Raw genomic sequence first — 18,814 nt, 5'->3', positions numbered from 1 at the left:
TCACTCTCCCCTGTGGCCGCTCATCACCACCACACTCACTATCTGAATGACTGAGAAAAGCTTTTGTATTATTTCTGCAAACATCCATATGACGAACCAGCAGCTGACATACCCATTTGAATTTCCTTTACAATCTATGAATAGGAACAAGAACACTCAGATGTTATTTTGTTTATCCTTCTGAAGTAATCTAAAATATGCTAATTGCCAGATGTACTTGATACAGTAAGAGTAAAATCTTACTAATATATACTATATCTATTAGTAATATATAGAAATGAATAGATTTAATAATATAAATAAAATAATAATTATTGCTCAGTCATTAGTGTATGCTTTGCAGATATTTGTATATAGTGTTCAGATGCATAGTATTCTGCCCTTTAAAATGTAAACTGTTCTTTCTTGAGTCATCTATACTAGTAAAAATTTTCTTGACAGTTTTTGTTACCAAAAAGTCTAGGAAATACTAGTATACCTCAATTTTTTGGAGAAGTCACCTGGAGCTTATGATGCTTCCGTTCATGATTTCAGATGCTGGGATACCTTCTTCAGCCTTTTGGGCAACACATCAGATCTGTGAACAGTTTTGTGTTGGATCCTGTAGAGAAGGAGAGCTTTGGCTGTTCTGAATGGCATTGCTTTCTGAGATCTGAACTCCTCTCTGGATTCATTACTGAGTATACTCAGAAGACAAAACGTCTCCCCTGGTACTGAAGTAGACTATGAACCACATAACTGAGTGACAGTTGTGTGTGGGTTTTTTGTTTTAGTAAATAGAGATAACAAAGTTTGTTAAGGGAGGTAAAGAGTGATGCAAGTGTGGCCACCTCACCCGGCTGTTCTGGCCCGGAACTGCTCCTGTCCGGCAGGCAAGACGTGGCCTGGTGACTGGGGACCAGGCTCTGCCCAGGCTGGGAGATGCGACTGCCACTTCCCTCTCTGAATGTTTAACTGACAGCAAAGTTGAACACATGTTGTACGGGCTGGCAGAAACACAGAGAGGACACTGAAATGGCCAGCCAGAAAGGCTGCCCTGGAAAAGGGCTGCCTTCAACCACACTTACACACAGGACTTATGTAAATGTAGACATTTCCTCCTCTCTGGATGGTAGTGGTAGAAGTTCACTAGTGAAGACACACACACAGCACTCTCTAGGTTCACAACCACACACATTCTCACATCCTTCAAGGTGCATGGCCCCTCTGTGCATCCAGCACTCCCTGCCTAGATCCTTGAGTACCTACATGACCCTTCTCTTTGCTCAGCACCCCAACTGAGTCCAAGGCCCTCTCACCCACTTTGTGGGTCACCTACTCACTGACCAGATCAGCTTGAATTTCACTTCTGCTGAGACCCAAGGCCCGAACTACTTGCTGGCAGGTCCAGCTTCATGTTTTGCAGGGAGAAAATCAGAAAAGCCAAATCCCAGCTAGAACTGAACTTAGCCACTAAGGTGAAGGACAACAATAAATATTTCTATAAATACATTGACAGTAAGAGGAGGGCTAGGGAGGATCTCCATCCCTTGTTGTATGCCAAGGGCAACACGGTGACCATGGATCAGGGTAAGGCTGAGGTACTTAATTCCTTCTTTGCCTCAGTCTTTACCAGTAAGACTAGTCACTCCCTAGGCACACAGCCCCTTGTGCTGGTAGATAGGGATGGGGAACAGAACAGGCCCTGCATAATCCATGATGAGATGGTTTTGGACCTGCTCTGAAAGCTGGACACTCACAAGTCCATGGGGACAGATGGATTGCACCCTGGAGTGCTGAGGGAGTTGACAGACTTGGTAGCCAAGCCACTCTCCATCATCCTTCGACAGTCCTGGCTAACCAGGAATGTCCCAGTGGACTGGAGACTGGAAAATATGATGGCCATCTTCCAAAAGGTCTGGCTTGGTGAATATGCCCTACAAAGAGAGACTGAAGGAACTGGGGCTGTTTAGTCTGGGGAAAAGGAGGCTGAGGAGAGACCTTATTGCTCTCTTCCAATATCTAAAGGGTGATTGCAGCAGAGTGGGGTCGGTCTCTTCTCACTGATGACAGGTGACAGGATGAGAGGAAACTGTATTCAAGTTGTGCCAGGGGAGGTTTAGGTTGGATATCAGGAAAAGCTTCTTTACTGAAAGGGTTGTTAAGCACTGGAATAGGCTTCCCAGGGAGGTGGTTGAGTCACCATCCCTGAATGTGTTTAAAAAATGTCTGGATGTGGTGCTCAGGGACATTATTTAGTGGAGGGTTGTTTGAATTAGGGTAGTATGGCTAGGTTGTGGTTGGACTTGATGATCTTTAAGATCTTTTTCAACCTGAGCAATTCTATGATTGTATTGTATGCTTAGCTGGCTATTCCAGCTTAAAGTTTCACTACTGAATACACACATGCACTCTTTGCATACCAGACAGGAGGATACAGACACTTGTCCCCCAGCGGCTGGCACCATGCACAAGGGGTGTGACCCACAGCCCAGCTTCAGACACTGGTTTGAGCCCCACACTTGCCTCATTTGTGCTGGTCCCCTCCAGCAGCTAGCTTGGAAGCACCCACCTTTCCTGCCCTAGTGGCCTGGAGTACGGAACTCCACTTGAGTAGTGGACATCATAGGCCAGAGCTTTCTACACCCTGAACTGACTCCAGTAGATGGCACCCAGTCCACTCATACCAATCCTGCCAGTAGGTGGAAGTAGGCCTGGCTAATCTGACCTATTGTAAATATATACTATGTGGCAGACAGATGTGACAGAGTTCTTGAGTTACAAACCCTGATATTTTTTATAACCCCAATCCAGGCCTTCAAAACGGATCAAACAAACCACACTCAAACAAATTTTCTAACTTTCTTTATTTGTAGTTGAGAGAGTCTAGATAACTCCCTGGGTTGTAAGCATCTACAACACAGATGAAGAAACTAAAAGTAACATAACATTAGTAAAGAATCGGTCTATCCACTATAAACTGAGCTTCAACTGATTCTGAATTTCAGCTGTAATGAGATGAAAAGAAGATAGGTAGGCAAGAAGATACTATGTGCAATAATCCATTAATTCATAGCCTTTGCTTACTTTACAGTGTTCACTACAAATTCTTTCTCTTTTCGGTACTACCTCTCACCCCAAACTGACAGCAAGACTGTCCACACATTTTGAATCTCTCCTTATTTATTTTTTATATGTACAACGATGTATTCTCAAGTTGTACTAAAAATTAAGTTTATCCTTATGCCATGAAGTTGTATCTGGTCCTTTAAGTCATCAAGGACTATTTCATTTTATTGTTAAAGTACAAAGCAACTATCTGAAACCCAGCAATGTACTTTTTTTTCAGAGTTTTCTTTACTTCTTCGTTTCTCAGGCTATAGATAAGAGGATTGACAAGGGGAGTGAGAATAGTATAAGAAATAGAGAAGACTTTGTATAGAGATATTTGAATACCATGATGAGGAAGGACATAGACAGCTAATATTGTCCAGTAAAAAAGTAACACCACAATAAGATGTGAAGAACAGGTGGAAAAGGCTTTTTTCCTTCCAGTGGAAGACGGAATTCTCATGATTGTGATAACGATGTAGAGATAGGATGAGAAGGTCAAGAGAAATGGAGGCAGGGAGCATACACCTGCCACAAAAGAAGTGACAAGTCCCACCACGTGAGTGTCACTGCAGGATAGTTTCATCATTGGAAAGGAGTCACAGAAGAAATGCTCGATTTCATTAGGGCCACAGAAATCTAAGTCTGAGATCAGAAATGTTAATATAGAATTAGACAGAAAACCACTTATCCAAGATGCAGCACCTAGCTGGAGACAGAGCTTGTGGTTCATAAGGAATAAATAGTGCAAGGGTTTGCACACTGCTAGGTACCTATCGTAAGACATCACTGCTAGAAGATAACATTCTGCAGCTGCCAAGCAACCAAAGAAATAGTACTGTGTAAAACACTTGGCAACTGATATACTTCTGTCTCCACTCAGATAACTGAGCAACATCCTTGGCAAGATGTTTGAGCTGTAGCAGATATCCAAGCAAGCCAAATTGCCCAGGAAGAAGTACATTGGGATGTGAAGAGACTGATCAGCCACCACCAGCGCAATGATGAAGGTGTTCCATGTTATCGTCATAATATAGGTCATCAGAAACATTAGGAAGAGAAGATAATCCAGCTCAGGGCCATTTCCAAATCCAAGGAGAATAAACTCTGTAACAACTGTTTTGTTTTTCCATTCCAGTTTTGACATAACGTTTTTTTAGTGATGACAAAGGAAATGCTGCATGCTGTGCTTGTGAAAATCTGCAGCAGCAGAGGTGAATCACTGTCGATGTTGCTGTTGCTGAAATGCACCACTCACTGCCTCACTGTGCTCATGTCTGCTGTTTGGTCTCCATAAATGTTCAGCAATCATTGATGAATGTCAATGGGTAATTTTTTTTTCTGTATGGAGGAATTCAGTGACACACTTTTGCTTTGTATGCACTTCCATGTGTTGTGGTTTAACCTGGCGGGTGGCTCAGCACCACACAGTCGTTCACTCACACCCCCGCTTCCCAGTGGAATGGGGGAGAGAGTTGGGAAAGAAAAAAGTAGTTTATATCATGGCTTGATATAAAGCTGTTTTCTAAGATAAAGAAGAGGAAAAAGATAATAGTTATGATTATATATGTTTATGTAAATATAAATGTGTATAACAATTGACGCACAAGCAATTGCTTACCACCCCCTGACCGTTGCCCAGCTAAGCCCCCGAGCAGCGCAAGAGCCAGATGAACTTCCACTCCTTTCAAAACTCTTTCCACATGATGTCATATGGTATGGAATGTCCCTTTTGCCAGTTTAAGTCAGCTGTCCTAATTCTGTTCCCTTCCAGCTTCTTAGTCCCTTCAACTGAGAATGGCCTTGGCTCAGTACAACACTGCTTAGTATTGGTGTGTTATCAATGCTGTTTTTTCTCCTAGAACCAAAACATAACATCATACCAGAGACTCCGAAGAAAAATTCATCCCAGCTAAAACTAAGACACCATGTTAGACACCATTTTGTCGGAGTGCCCCTCTGCTGCCATCCATCACATGGCAAGAAAACATAATGGAATACTGGTGGGAAAGTTCAATCTACTGCCATACCACCACCATCTGCCTCAGTCGACATAAATACATTCATTATTTGTGAATTTTCAAATGGAATGTGTAGAGTTGCAATGAGATATTCAACTCAAAAATTTCAGCATGTCTCTTTACTAGGCTTCTCTAATCATACCTGAGAAAAGAATCCCTGGCTTCACAATCACACTTTATTCATGCCATCAGTGTTTGTCTCCAGAAACTGTTTCTAGTCTACAGAGAGAAGAGAGCGCTTTGGACTGCAATCCATTCAGAGTGTTTTCTAAATCTACATTGGATGAACTAAATCATTTACTGACATTTTCTGTTCCTTTCCACTGATAAGAACAAGAGTTTAGATGTTAGCTCAGAACTCAGCACTTCCTTTCTGATGTTGCTTACCACCTGCAGGCACTACAGAGATATTACAAGGTACTGTGGCAGTATAGGCTATGTGAGGACACCTATCTAGTAACTTAAGTCTGGAATACTTATGATAGTACATCTTTTTAAGACTTAACATTTCTTTCCACATATTTAATACAAAATTTCCTATTAAAATCTTATTAATTCAAAACCCTGATACTTAACTTACTTGACAACATCTGACAACTGAAACTGGAAAGCGTGTCTCATTTCTGTGCCAACTAACACAGTTTTTGGACCAGTACTGTTTCTTACCTGAAAGGGCAGCATTGTTGAAATCCAGTTCAACAGACTTTCATTTGTCAAGGTTTGGCATCCAACTTTTTTTTTTTTTCCCAGGAATTTTATTTTCATATGGGAAAAAGGGAAGGGAAGGGAAGGGAAAGGAAGGGAAGGGAAGGGAAGGCAAGGCAAGGCAAGGCAAGGCAAGGCAAGGCAAGGCAAGGCAAGGCAAGGCAAGGCAAGGCAAGGCAAGGCAAGGCAAGGCAAGGCAAGGCAAGGCAAGGCAAGGCAAGGCAAGGCAAGGAAAGGAAAGGAAAGGAAAGGAAAGGAAAGGAAAGGAAAGGAAAGGAAAGGAAAGGAAAGGAAAGGAAAGGAAAGGAAAGGAAAGGAAAGGAAAGGAAAGGAAAGGAAAGGAAAGGAAAGGAAAGGAAAGGAATTACAGCTCTCTGCTTGGCAAAGATCTCACCGTGCCCAATAATTTTACTGTTTTAATGTTTTCCTCTTTTTAAATTACCAGTACACATCGACTCTCGTTTTCTGTTCTGTCAGTTAGAAATGTTCCTTCCTTCACCTCATTCTTTAAAAGCCTTTTCAGAGTGGAAACTAATGAATCACCCCAGGGGTAATCAAGTAAGCAACAGCCTTTGAGAGGTTGTTGTCATCAACCTCATATGTACATAAACAACTATTCTTTTTCTTCACACTTTGGTTAGAATTAGTATCTTGTTAGCATATATTTTGATTATTTAGGAGCCTGTATGGAATCATGCTGCTAGTCAGAATGACAAATGAGTGAAAGACTTCTAGGAGGATTGCCATTCTCTGAAGTCAGCGCTCCCACTGCACTGTACAGGTGTTAAAGTCTAGAACTCACTGTGACCTGTGTTTAATGCCAGACAGTCACCTGAATGCCAATCTTTTTTATCTTCTTTTCCTTTTCCTTTTCCTTTTCCTTTTCCTTTTCCTTTTCCTTTTCCTTTTCCTTTTCCTTTACCTTTTTTTCTTTTTTCTTTCTCCCTTTTCCTTTTCCTTTTCCATTTTCCTTTTCCTTTTCCTTTTCCTTTTCCTTTTTCTTTTTTTTTCTACAGTTTGACTGTTTTCTTAACTGGTGTCACACAGAAGTGAGATTGTTCCAGGTCCTGGTTTTTAATCTCAACTTTCTACCTTGCGTTTAATACTCTAGTTTGTTAGGCGAGGTTCAGACTGCTTAGTCTTCAGGGTCAGTCAGAAAGGGGCTAATGAATAAATGCCTCTTGGCATTGTCATTTTTTTATGTTCATACGTGTATTCTCTAGGAAACAAACAGTGGCCAAATGAAATTTATTTAATATTCATTTAATCATGACCAACAATTCATTGAATTTCTTACGGCGAATGCTATCTCAAAGCAGCAACAACATTTTAAGCTCAAGCAGGGAAGGTTTAGGCTGGATGCCAGGGGAAAGTTCTTTACAGAGAGAGTGCTGAGGTGCTGGAAACGGCCGCCCAGCGAGGCTGTGGATGCCCCATCCCTGTAGGTGTTCAAGACCAGGCTGGATGGGGCCCTGGACAACCTGTTCCAGATCAACAAGATCTGGAGGTTGGTGGCCCTGCCTGTGGCAGTGGGATTGGAACCTGGTGATTCCTGGGGTCCCTTCCAACTCAAGCGGTTCTATGATTGTATGAAAATTCACAATCTGCCAGGAAAAAACAAAACAACAACAACAACAACAAAAAAACCTGCAGTCTGTAGTAAGGGAAACGCAGTAGGTAGGCAGCTAAAAACAAGCACTAGTCTATGCTTTCCTTCCAGATGGAAAAAAGACTACAGTGATCAGGCTAGGAATCTTTAAAAGGCAACGTCGACCTGCATGTGCTTGTAGCCTCTCGGACAGTTTTTCAGCTATTTTTGTGGAAATGCCTGGAAGATGGTTGCAATAATGGGGAGACAAGCACAGCTATGCGTCTACTTGTAAAACTGTGGAAAGAAAAAAAGATAAGAATATGTGGAAACACAGAAAACACAACAAAAAAGTGAAATCCTCAAAAGATGGAAAGAGAAACTGTACCACACAAACACCACTAGGTGGAAGTGTAATCAAAACAATCCAGAATTTGACAGAATCCTCGAATCACAGGGGTTGATTGGACCCTTTGGAGACTGTCTAGTCCATACATGTCCTGCTTCCTAGTTTTACATTTCTATTGCTCTCTTTTTCTCACCGTTCTAATAAAAGATACTAAAAATGAAATAAGTTTTGTGGCTAACAGGCATTAAACATAGTATATATTTTATATGTGGCCCAAGACAATTTCTCTTCACTCAGTGCAGCCCAAGCAAGCCAAAAGGTTGAACAACCATGACCTTGTCCAACCCCCCTACTTCAGAAGGTTTCTGAGAGTAGTTTGCATGGGAAAGTTTGCAGGTGGGTTTTGGGTATCTCCAGCGGAGGAGACTCCACAACCTATCTGGGCAGCATGTTCCAGTGCTCTGTGACCCTCCAAGGAAAGAAGTTTTTCCTAATGTTCAGATGGAGCTTCCTGTGTTGCAGTTTGAGCCTGTTCCTCCTATTCTGTCACTGGGCACCACCTTGTGCGCTTGACGCCTACCCTTTAGGTATCTGTCAGTGTTCGTAAGATCTTCTCTCTCAGTCTTCTCCAGCCCAAACATGATCTCTCAGCCTTTCCTCATAAAGGAGATGCTACTGGCCCCTACTAATCTTTGTAGCCCTCTGCTGAATGCTCTCGAGTAGCTCCCTGTCTCTCTCAAACTGAGGAGCCCAGAACCAGACACATTACTCCATATGTGCTCTCACCAGGGCATGCAGAGGGGGAGGATCACCTCCCTCAGCCTGCTGGCCATGATGTCTTTGTATGCACTCCAGGTTACCACTGGCCTTCTTGGCCACAAGGGCCCACTGCTGGCTCATGATCACCCTTTTTTTCTACCAGGACATCTAGGTCTTTTTATGCAGAGCTCCTTTCCATCAGGTCAGCCCCTAACCTCTACTGATGCATGCAGTTATTACTCCCCAGGTGTAGGACTCTACGCTTGCCCTTGTTGAATCTCATAAAGTTCTTTTAACTCTCCAGTCGGTCCTGGTCACACTGAGTGGCAACACAGCCTTCTGGCATGTCAGCCACTCCTCCCAGCTTTGTATCACCAGCAAACTTGCGGAGGGTGTACTCTACCCCTTCATCCAGAGCATTAATGCATATGTTAAACAAGAGTGGATGCAGTATCGACCCATGGGGAACAGTGCTATCTAGAGGCCTCTAACTAGACTCTGCGCCAGTGATCACAGCCCTCTGAGCTCTGCCAGTCAGCCAATTCTCAATTCATCTCACTGCCCACTCCTCTGTCCCACACTTTCTAAGTTCAGATATGAAGATGTCATGGGAGACAGTGTCAAAAGCTCTGCTGATATCAAGGTAGACAGCATCCACTGCTCCAACCTCATCTATCCAGCTGGTCATGGGAATCTTAGAATTGTATAATCGTTTGAGTTGGAAAAGTGCCTTAAAGATCATGTAATCCAGCTCTCCTGCAATGAACAGGAACATCTACAGCCAGATCAGGTTGCTCAGAGTCCTGTCTAGCCTGATCTTGAATATCTCCAGGGACAGGGCTTTGAGCCCATCTCTGGGCAGCTTGTTCCAGTCCTTCACTACCCTTACCATGTAGAACTTTTTCCTCATGTCCAATCTAAATGTCCCTTGTTCTAGTTTGAAACCATTTCTCCTTGTCTTATCACGACAGACCCTGCTGAAGAGTCTGTCCCCTTCTTTCTTATTGCTCCCCTTTAGAAACTGAAGGGCTGCTTCAGCATCCAGAACAAATTGTTCCTTTACCTTCCCAGGGACAGAGGTGAGGCTGACCCACCTGCAGTTACCTGGGCCCACTTTCTTACCGTTTTTGAAGACGGGAGTAACACTAGCATCCTTCAAGTCTTCAGGTAACTCTCTTGTTCTCCACAACCTTTCCAAAAAATGATAGAGAGTGGTTTGGCAGTCACTTCTGCCAGCTCCTTCAGCACACGTGAGTGCATCCCGTTGAAGTTCGTGGATTTGTGTGCGTCTGGTTTGCCTAGATGATCTCTGACCAGAACCTCCTCAACCACGACAAAGTCTTCCTTTCTCCAGACTCTCGCGATTAACCCCAGTGTCTGGGATTACCGAGAGGCAGTTTTAGCACTACAGGCTGCGGAAAAGAAGGCATTCAGTAACTCTGTCTTCTGAGTATCCTCTGTCAGCAGGGCACTCAGCTCATTCAGCATCAGGCCCTAGTCGTCTTTTTGCTGTTTGTATACTTAAAGAAACTCTTCTTGTTTCCCTTGACCTCTCTTGACAGGTTAAATTCCTTAGCCTTCCTTGCTGCATTCTTGCATGCCCTGACAGCATTCCTGTATTCCTTTCATGAGACCAGACCCTTTCACACATTCCATACCAAAAGCTTACAGCCTCAAAGCTTTTAAAAAGTTATTCTCCGTTTTCTACACTGGGGTGACTCTAATGATGAATCCACTTATCTACACCTTAAGGAATAAAGAAGTCAGAGAAGCCCTGGCGAAAGCAACCCAGATTGGTGCGGGTTTATATAGATGACATATCAAGAGCTATGGTTTGCGTGACTTTTTGAGGCCGGGCTATAAGGATAGATATGAACTATTGGAGGTGATTTTTACAGCAAGCATATGGTATTGATGTGGTGATTTACCTAGTCACAAGGAGAGATGAGTGGTTGTTTGGAAAAAACCAAATACGCACACATATGTTTTTGATTAAGCTCCAATTGGCCTATTAAAAAAAAAAAAAAAACAACCCAAACCACCAAAACAACACCAATCTGGAAAATCAAGATGAAAACAATCTAAAAAATAATTCTGAATGAACTGAAAAGTTGTTTGTCACATTTCCTCATTATTTAAGTTACTTGGAAATCAAAAGCCACGGGAAGAGTAAATGTCCTGTGTTGACTTAAGCCTCTTACAGGAATTCAGGACTCCTCAGAAGTCAGTGCAGTGCCACAGACGTCCCTCCCACATGCCACCCTAGCCTTTTCCTCATGTCCACCCTGGCCCTGCCCTGACGCAGCTCCATGCCGTTGTCGTGAGTGCTGTCACGGTCACCGCAGAGCAGAGATCAGCACTGCCCCCGTGAGGAGCTGCAACTGCCGTGAGGGAGCTGCTGGCCGCCATAAGGAGTAGTGCCAGCTACTGGAGTCAGTTCTACGAAGGCAGTGGGTGAACTGTGGACTCGGTGGGTGGTGGGAGAGGGGGGGAAAGGGGGATGTGGTATTTCAGGGAATTGGTTGAGGCTTTGGGATGGAGAAGAGGGTATGACACTGAGAATGGAAGATCACGCATCCACTGAGCAGAGCTGAAAGGCAGGGCTGGGACTACTGTGAACTGCAGAAGAATGAGATGGAGAAATATCACACCACCTGGGAGAAGATGCTCTTCAGCCGTCTTCAGCCGTCCGTTCCCAGAAAGCCAGGGGAACAGCTTGCGGCAAGTGGAAGTTCAGGAGCTGCAAGAGCAGTCTGTGAAGCACCACTAAAATAATGGCATTTGGTGGGGTGGGGATCTTGTCGAGAGCAGGAAAGACCACGTGGAAAAGTTGGGTACTGCCTCTGTGAGGCTGGGCTGCTGGGGGCCTACAGGTTAGGGCAGAGGCTTTATCAGGAAAAGTGAGGTTAAGGGCTGTGTTTCAGGACTGAGCAGCAGTGTATGAGGCTTATGAGCACAGGGGAGGAGAGTAGTCCCAAGGCTGGGACAGCAGTGATGTGTAGGCCAGGCTGATACCAATGGTGTGCCTGCGGACGTGGCAGATCTGGGACAGTTGTCACAGAGGTTGTTCTCAAAGAGAAGATATCATTGGCTCATACTGTGACAGGGAGTTCCATCCCTTTAACAGAGCCTTGGCTAGTTTTTGCTGCAGCAGCAGCAAGGAGAGCAGGAGGGGACCTTTGCTCAGGCAGCTTTGCTGTCCTCCTCTGCCTCCTCCCGGAGGCATACGTGTGCGGAGACGGTCTTTTCTGTATGCCCTCTACTGACCATAAAGAAACTTCATTCAAGCGAGGGCTGCAAAGGTAATGCTGGGCATCCGCACCTTGCCCCTTTTCCATGACAGGGCACATCACGGGGTCACTTTGTAAAAGCGTTTGTTCCTTCCTTTCTTTGCCTCTAAACGCGCTCTGATTTTCTACTTCTAATCAGCTCCTCTCCAGAGGACCACTTAGATTTCCTGCAACAGCTCCATCTCTAATAGTCTCAGAAGGCCCCATTAAAACACCAGGAAACTTCAATTCTGAGTTTGCCCTTTGCACTATAATTTCAACCTTGTTAGGCTTGTTAGACCAAGCAATGTATAACAAGATTTTTTTAAATTACTTATTTTATTTTTATTTGTTGTTGCTAATTTTCTGTCCAGTCATGAGGGAGTTGACAGGTGAAATCATCTCTGAGGAAAAGTGTTGCTAGACTTAAGGCTTTTAATAAGCACATGTTGCAACACAGTACTTCTTGTTTTGTATTTAAATTAATGAGTTCCAAGCGAACTTATTAAATGTCTGTTTCTGGTAGAGGCTGATGCTAGCAACACAAACTGAACATTGCCTTTGTGGTGAAGTATCTTGTAGACTGCATGTCTTCAGTGGTTTCTCTGGAGCATGAAGCTCTCGGTAACGCCCCTGCTGACTTCCCCTTCCGGAGCAGAAAGAACGCTACCAAAACTCATGCTATGTATAAAATTACTCAGAAACCGAATAGTGTTTTGGAACACTGACTGCAAGATACACCAACACAATGAAGCCAGGCCGCATGGCTAGAGACAGGTGTGTGATCAGAAGACGTGTGAACCAATACACAGATACGAGCGCCATAATATGGCAGAGAGATTAGAGATGGGAATTACAGCTGATCCTTGTCCTAGAATTAAACAGACAAATTTAAGGTGGTACAAATATCAAGCTGATAGAAAAACAGTTTGGTAGGTAGTCGGACAGGAAGTAGGCATTCGTATGAATGGGGAAAAAGGTAGAAGAAAATGTAGTGGATATTTTTCCAGAGAAAGTATAAAGAACACAAACGCGTACCATACTTGCACGGTCTTCTTTTTTTCAACAAAGAAATAAAGAAGCATGGGGAATATTTGCAAGATTTTGGTCAATTTTAGAAAATCATTCTGGACAGCAAAACTAAAATTTAGAACGCAGGGAAGATACTGATGTTTGTTCCTTTTGTATATTTTACATTTCCAAGCCAATTTTCTTTCAGAAGTGAGTCAACAGCTATGTTTTAAATAAACGGTTAATTTGAGAAAAGTTAAGTGGATGCGAACCATTTAGGAAGCCAAAACGTTTGTTGCATCTGATCATAGCCCCCCAGTGAGGAATCGTCTGAACTGACAAGAGAGACGAAGTAAAAACAGCTGGATAGATGACATAATCCCGTGCAGTCTTTGCCAAGCTGCTTTCTTTAGCATGGCTGCAGTCGCAACCCATATGAGGGAACTGTTGTGAGCTGGTAGTGCAGCTAGTTGAAAATGGAGGTTCTCTTGGGCAGAAATATTTACAAAAGGGCAGAAATATTTTCTTCTTCATGTGTTCTTCATCTGACCTAATGGTGAATATACGGCTAAAATGACTTGCGTGAGCTGAGAGGAGAATCCAGTGGGGTGCCTACAAGTATGCCTGTTCACATTTGTTTTGAGGGACAGGCTACATCAACAAGTAGTGAATGTGGAGTTTGCTGCTCTAGAATTCCCAGCATGCTATTTCAGAAGTTCTCTGTGCTTCAGAAGGAAAGTCCTCATGCTCTTCTAAGGAATAATTTGCACTAAGATTAGTTGTAGAGAACCGATGGCAAGCTCAGGACTCCGGTATCTGAAGTTACAGATATTTTCTCTTGGATATTAACTAGACCGGAGAAGAATTCTCTGACATAATTGAGATGTTTACTAGCTAGAAGCCTGGTCTAAGCTCAGCACTCATGTTCCACCTGTAGCTGGGAGAACAGCTTACTTCCTCTTTTTCTCTGAGAGGTGTCAAGTACAAGCAGGGTGAATTTCCCTCAAAGACAATGCAAAAAAACCTCACAGGTCTTCATGTAGCCTGTGTAGGGAGAATCAAAGTGAGATATTTTTGCACTGAAATCAGTCACCAGGGCTCTACAGAACAATAAATAGAAATGGGAACTTGTAGTATGCAACTCATTTGAACTCTCTTGGGCATCTACACAAGGATGAAATCCACTAGAACAAAGTAAATGCTATATCCGTTGGGGCAACAGGTGCTATTGCTAGAGACTTTTCATATCTGTGTACACAAGTTACCACTTATGTACACCACTTATGATGGGGGATGAATCAAATGTTTTAACAAAGACACTGACTTTTCAAATATTCCTGTACTTTTTCAGATTTACTTAGTTGCTTGCAAGGCCAGAGGGCAAATCACAATAATTTCTTCTTATATGCTCAGTGAAAAGGGATTGATATTGTATGAATTTAACAGCAAAGGAATGCTAAAATAGCACATCCTCTTGAAAGAACAGCAGGTGTCATTGATACTGTTGTACATAAAAGTGATCCAGACTTCTCAGTTCTCCCTTCATGGGAGAAAAATCTTATCTTTGAAAAGCATTCTCTAGTGGGGAGGAGTTAACTAATGGCTGTTAGGCATTGATGCAGCACTCTGCAGCTGTCAGAACACAAAAATGGTAGAATAGCATAATATAGCTGCCAGCAGAAATGGTCTGCAGTGATCAAGCCAGCTGTTGTCTTGGGCAGGATGGCACAGAACTAGAGCAGTCCTCCAAGGACTAAGTCAAGAGTTCCAGTGAATGAGAGTATAATGCAATGATGAGGACATTTCTCATCATGGCCATCATATAGGTACTCAAATACAATAGGAAAAGAGGAGTGAACAGTTTAGAAACCTTTCTAAATCCCAAGACAATTAATTCTGCTATGCATTACTTTTGTTCTTTTCCACACAGTAGAAACACTGCGGGTTAAATAGTAATGTAAGTAATAAATAGGGTACTGTTTACTTATAATTCCACGCTGTGGAAAGGAGCGGAACTGAAGGGGAACTGTGTGGGTGGCATTGTGTTGTACGGCTGTGTTCTTTGTGATTGCAGTTCATGGAGAAGAATTGCCTTGCCTGTTGGGTCTTGGCTTGGAGGAGATGACGAAGTATTCCTTTGTGCACACCTCCTCCCCCTGCCTTCTTGCTTGTGAAAAGCAAATGAAAAAAGTGTACTGTGAGTGATGGACAAACTGACCTGGATATTGTGCTTGAAGCTGAATTGCTATGTGCACAGAGAAAAGTATCTGGGGTTTCTGCCACAAGGTGAATGGGAAGCAAGGTACACCTGTGAGAAGGGAAATGCAGACAGCCAAAATTTGAATCGAGATATTTGGTTAGATGAAACAGACCACCCAGTGGATGGAAAACATTGAACAGTCCCAGGGAAAATGTTACTTCTGGTCAAAGAGACGTTGATGTAAATTCGGTATTAAGACACAAACTGAAAGAGATCACACTGCTCAGATATCTGGAGACAAGAGTTTTAGTTGAAGTTAGGAAAAAGCAGAGAGGACATAAAAGCACAAACCAGATTTCACTTTAACAAAAAATCCTTCTGGCAAACCAGAACAAGACATGGACAGAAAATACCATGTTCAGTGAGTTAGGAAACAATACCCTCACATAACCTTCTTTCAGCCTATATGTAAGGCAGTTACTTAAGTCAATGCTACTGCAGCAAGTTGGCAATGTTTCCATTTATTATGATTCAGGTTTAGACTGAGCAAGTCACCCACTAGCTTAGGGAAGAGATCGTTGTTCTGAGAAAAAGAAACTCAAAAGAAAATCAGGTCAATTTTAGAGTTCAACCCAGCCTCTCTCTCCAATCAGTTGCAAGGACAATTCCAGGAGAGGACTTTTTTTTTTTTTTTTTTTTTTTTTTTTTGTAATGAAGAAGTTCCAAGCTATTGTTTTTGCTTTGATTGAGGAGAAAACTTTCATAAGCTAGAGACTTTTCATATCTATGTACATAAGTTACCACTTATGTACACCACTTATGATGGGGAATGAATCAAATGTTATAGCAAAGACACTGACTTTTCAGATATTCCTGTACTTTGTCAGGTTTACTAAGTTGCTTGCAAGGCCAGAGGGAAAATCACAATTATTTCTTCTGTAAGAAGAAGTGCTCAGTGAAAAGTGCTCAGTGAAAAGGGACTGATACTGTATGGATTTAACAGCAAAGGAAAGTTTAAATAGCATGTTTCTGAAAGGCATTTAACTTCTTTCAGAAATACCTGTTAAAATTATTCACTAGGGAAGCAGTGAATTTCCCATGCAGCTACGAGGAACTCATGAGCTGTACAGAGAAAAGATCATCTGCTTCCTAAGTAGCCTCTTGTTGATGCATTCCCTCAGACTTTGCTTGACTTTCTGATTCCTCAAGCTATAGATGAAGGGGTTGATCATAGGCGTAACAACTGTGTAAGAGAGGGAAACCATTTTCTTCATATTGCTTGAGAGGCTGGACTTAGGACGCAAGTGAATGATGCCTGTTGTGCTGTAGAAAAAAGTTACTACTACCAGGTGAGCTGCACATGTGGAAAAGGCCTGCCTCTGACCCACAGCCGAGGGTATCTGAAGAACAGCATGAATAATGAGAAGGTAGGAAATAATGATCAGTGAAAAGGGGATCATCACTATCATGACTGTAGCCATAAAAATCAGTAGTTCAAACAAAGCTGTGTCTGCACACACCAGGTTCAACACGGGAGAAACATCACAAAAGAAATGATCTACCCTGTTTCTCCCACAGAAGGGCAGGGTAAACAGCCATATGGGGAAGACCAGAGCAACAGGTATCCCAGAGAGCCAAGACCCAACAGCCATCTTGAAGCAGAGGTCCCTGTTCATCATGGTGCCATAATGCAGAGGGTGGCATATTGCCACTTGTCGGTCATAGGCCATTACACCTAAGAGAAAGCACTCACAGGTGACAAAAAGTATAGCACAACTGAGTTGCAAGGCACAAGCTGTGAAGGAAATAATTTTTCTCTCCCCCAGCAGAATCAAGAGCATCTTGGGGACAATGCTCAAGCTGTAGCAGATCTCTGTCAAGGCAAGATTCTTTAGGAAATAGTACATGGGAGTATGTAGGGCAGAGTCAATGGCTGTGATCCCCACAATTAGAGAGTTACCTATCATGGTGGCCAGGAACATGACAGAGATCACTATGGAAAACAGGAGCTTCATCTTGCCATGTAGGCCAAACCCCCAAAGTAAGAAGTGAGTAACAGTGGTTTGGTTTCCAGGCTTCATTTCCTCAAGAATTCTCATCCTAAAAGAGAAAAAAAAAAAAAAACCAGAAAAGACACACACTACAAAAGGATTAGTAGCTTGGGACAGACCTGTGGTCCCAGAAGTACTTATAGCTGCAGGTAATGAGGGGCGTAAAACATGAGATGAGGCTTAAGACTGGATATGACTGTGACCTCTGAGTAAATGATCTCTGCTGGGGAACCTGTACAAGAACATCCTTACAGTCACAGGCTGAGAATCACCTGTAACTTAGGTGGAAAATAAGATAAACCTACAAACTTCCAATAACTGTTCTGTGCTTATGTTCTACAGAAAGAAGTAGATACCTTCAAAGTTCAGGTATCTTATCATATGAGTGAGATCTGTGGTCAGCCAGAAGAATTTCAGTTTAAATGGGCTGGATGTCTCTCAGTTAACTTCAGAATCTAAATGTTTATAGTCACCTGGATGTGAGCTAGGCAACTTAGAAACAATTTGAATTTAACAAGGAGAAATACGGCACAATACAGAAACACAATTCCTAAGATGAATGTCCAGAGATGGTGGTATCCCTTATGATGAAATTCAGTATATAATGAACAAACAGTTGGATATCTGAAATTAAGTGAAATTCACTTCATGCTTGGTTCTCAAAGCTAGGTGATATAGCTATCCTTGTGAGTTTCTACCTACTAACTTGACTCAAGGAAAGATGACCAGACTATTATTTTCATTGTCAACCCTACCTGCAAAAGTACAGAACAAATCTAACCAAGCTTAAATCCATTCAAATAATCACATGCTTACACTTTTTTCATCAAATCACATAAAATCCATATCCTGAATTTTAACTTAAAGTAAGCTCTTAGAAGTAAGGAGATGCTCACTATCAGACAGCAGTCTACATAATGTGGTTACCTGCGTCTGCTCCTTGCTGCCATTTTCTTGGGACTTAATAATCTTTTCAGATCTGCTAGTGAGCTTATTTGTTTGGGAAACATGCTAGACTGTTTCAGCCAAAATCTGCTTGGCTGATATTTGTGAGATACCGACACAATAATAGAATGCATATATGTATTTCTCTTCTGTATTTGTACCATCAAGAGTGAGATAATCTGGCAGAGAGGATCTGAACATCAGCTTTGCAATTAGCAATTATTCTTCAGGACAATATGCAAGTGTCTCAAGAATTCCGAACTATGAATGAAAAACAAATGGCTTAGGCTACTATGAAGATATTTGGTGAAGAAAAGCTCTTTTTACCTAAACAGTAATGAAACTTTATCACTAATAATCATAAAATAGCTTACAGTTTTGGACTCTTTGGGTTTTCAGAGTTTCTGAACTTATCTTTCACTTTTATTTCACAGTGGCGAAAGAGAAAATATGTAGATGAGTTAGAGAGACACTGTGATTCATTTGTTCAGTATATTAATCTGCAATAAAGGCAGCTCCAGTTATGAAAGATTTTTTTTTTTTGTAAACAACAGAAATAAGAAATAAGCATTTAGTCAGTGTGATTAATCTTTCTCTACCACAGACATTTAAAATAAGACAAGCTACTCCTAGGAGGGAGATTTTATTTCTCTAAGACGACCAAGTGATTCAGATATAAAAATCTGTACTGCTAGTGCATAAGGGTGGGTTGGATAGATTCCTTTTGGATATCTTCTCAGCAACTCTGGGCTCCAATTAGAGAAATAAACCATGCAAACACACTTATGTTTTGTTTTGCCTTAGAAGCCAACCAGCAATGAAGAAC

General features: G+C 42.3%; 2 protein-coding genes across 2 annotated transcripts; both read right to left on the bottom strand.

Annotated features, from left to right (window-relative positions):
* Nucleotides 1-3,262: 3,262 nt before the first annotated feature.
* LOC101750836 (olfactory receptor 1020-like) lies at nucleotides 3,263-4,237 on the bottom strand. Its single transcript, XM_004943606.4, has one exon. It carries the CDS (start codon nucleotides 4,235-4,237, stop codon nucleotides 3,263-3,265), a length of 975 nt encoding a protein of 324 aa, XP_004943663.1.
* An 11,824-nt stretch (nucleotides 4,238-16,061) lies between these two features.
* On the bottom strand, nucleotides 16,062-17,073 carry LOC107052138 (olfactory receptor 10A7-like). Its single transcript, XM_025154099.2, has one exon. The coding sequence runs from the start codon at nucleotides 17,071-17,073 to the stop codon at nucleotides 16,108-16,110; it is 966 nt and encodes a 321-aa protein (XP_025009867.2). The 3' UTR covers nucleotides 16,062-16,107.
* Nucleotides 17,074-18,814: the final 1,741 nt, after the last annotated feature.

This window comes from Gallus gallus, chromosome 10 (genome assembly GCF_016699485.2).
Source record: "Gallus gallus isolate bGalGal1 chromosome 10, bGalGal1.mat.broiler.GRCg7b, whole genome shotgun sequence".
NCBI lineage: Eukaryota > Metazoa > Chordata > Aves > Galliformes > Phasianidae > Gallus > Gallus gallus.
Note: the sequence above shows the minus strand (reverse complement) of the source record. Positions and strands in the feature narration are given on the sequence as shown.

What these genes read in the sequence shown, in the direction of transcription:
- LOC101750836 (XM_004943606.4), bottom strand. Translation starts at nt 4,237, where the DNA reads ATGTCAAAACTGGAATGGAAAAACAAAACAGTTGTTACAGAGTTTATT.
- LOC107052138 (XM_025154099.2), bottom strand. Translation starts at nt 17,073, where the DNA reads ATGAAGCCTGGAAACCAAACCACTGTTACTCACTTCTTACTTTGGGGG.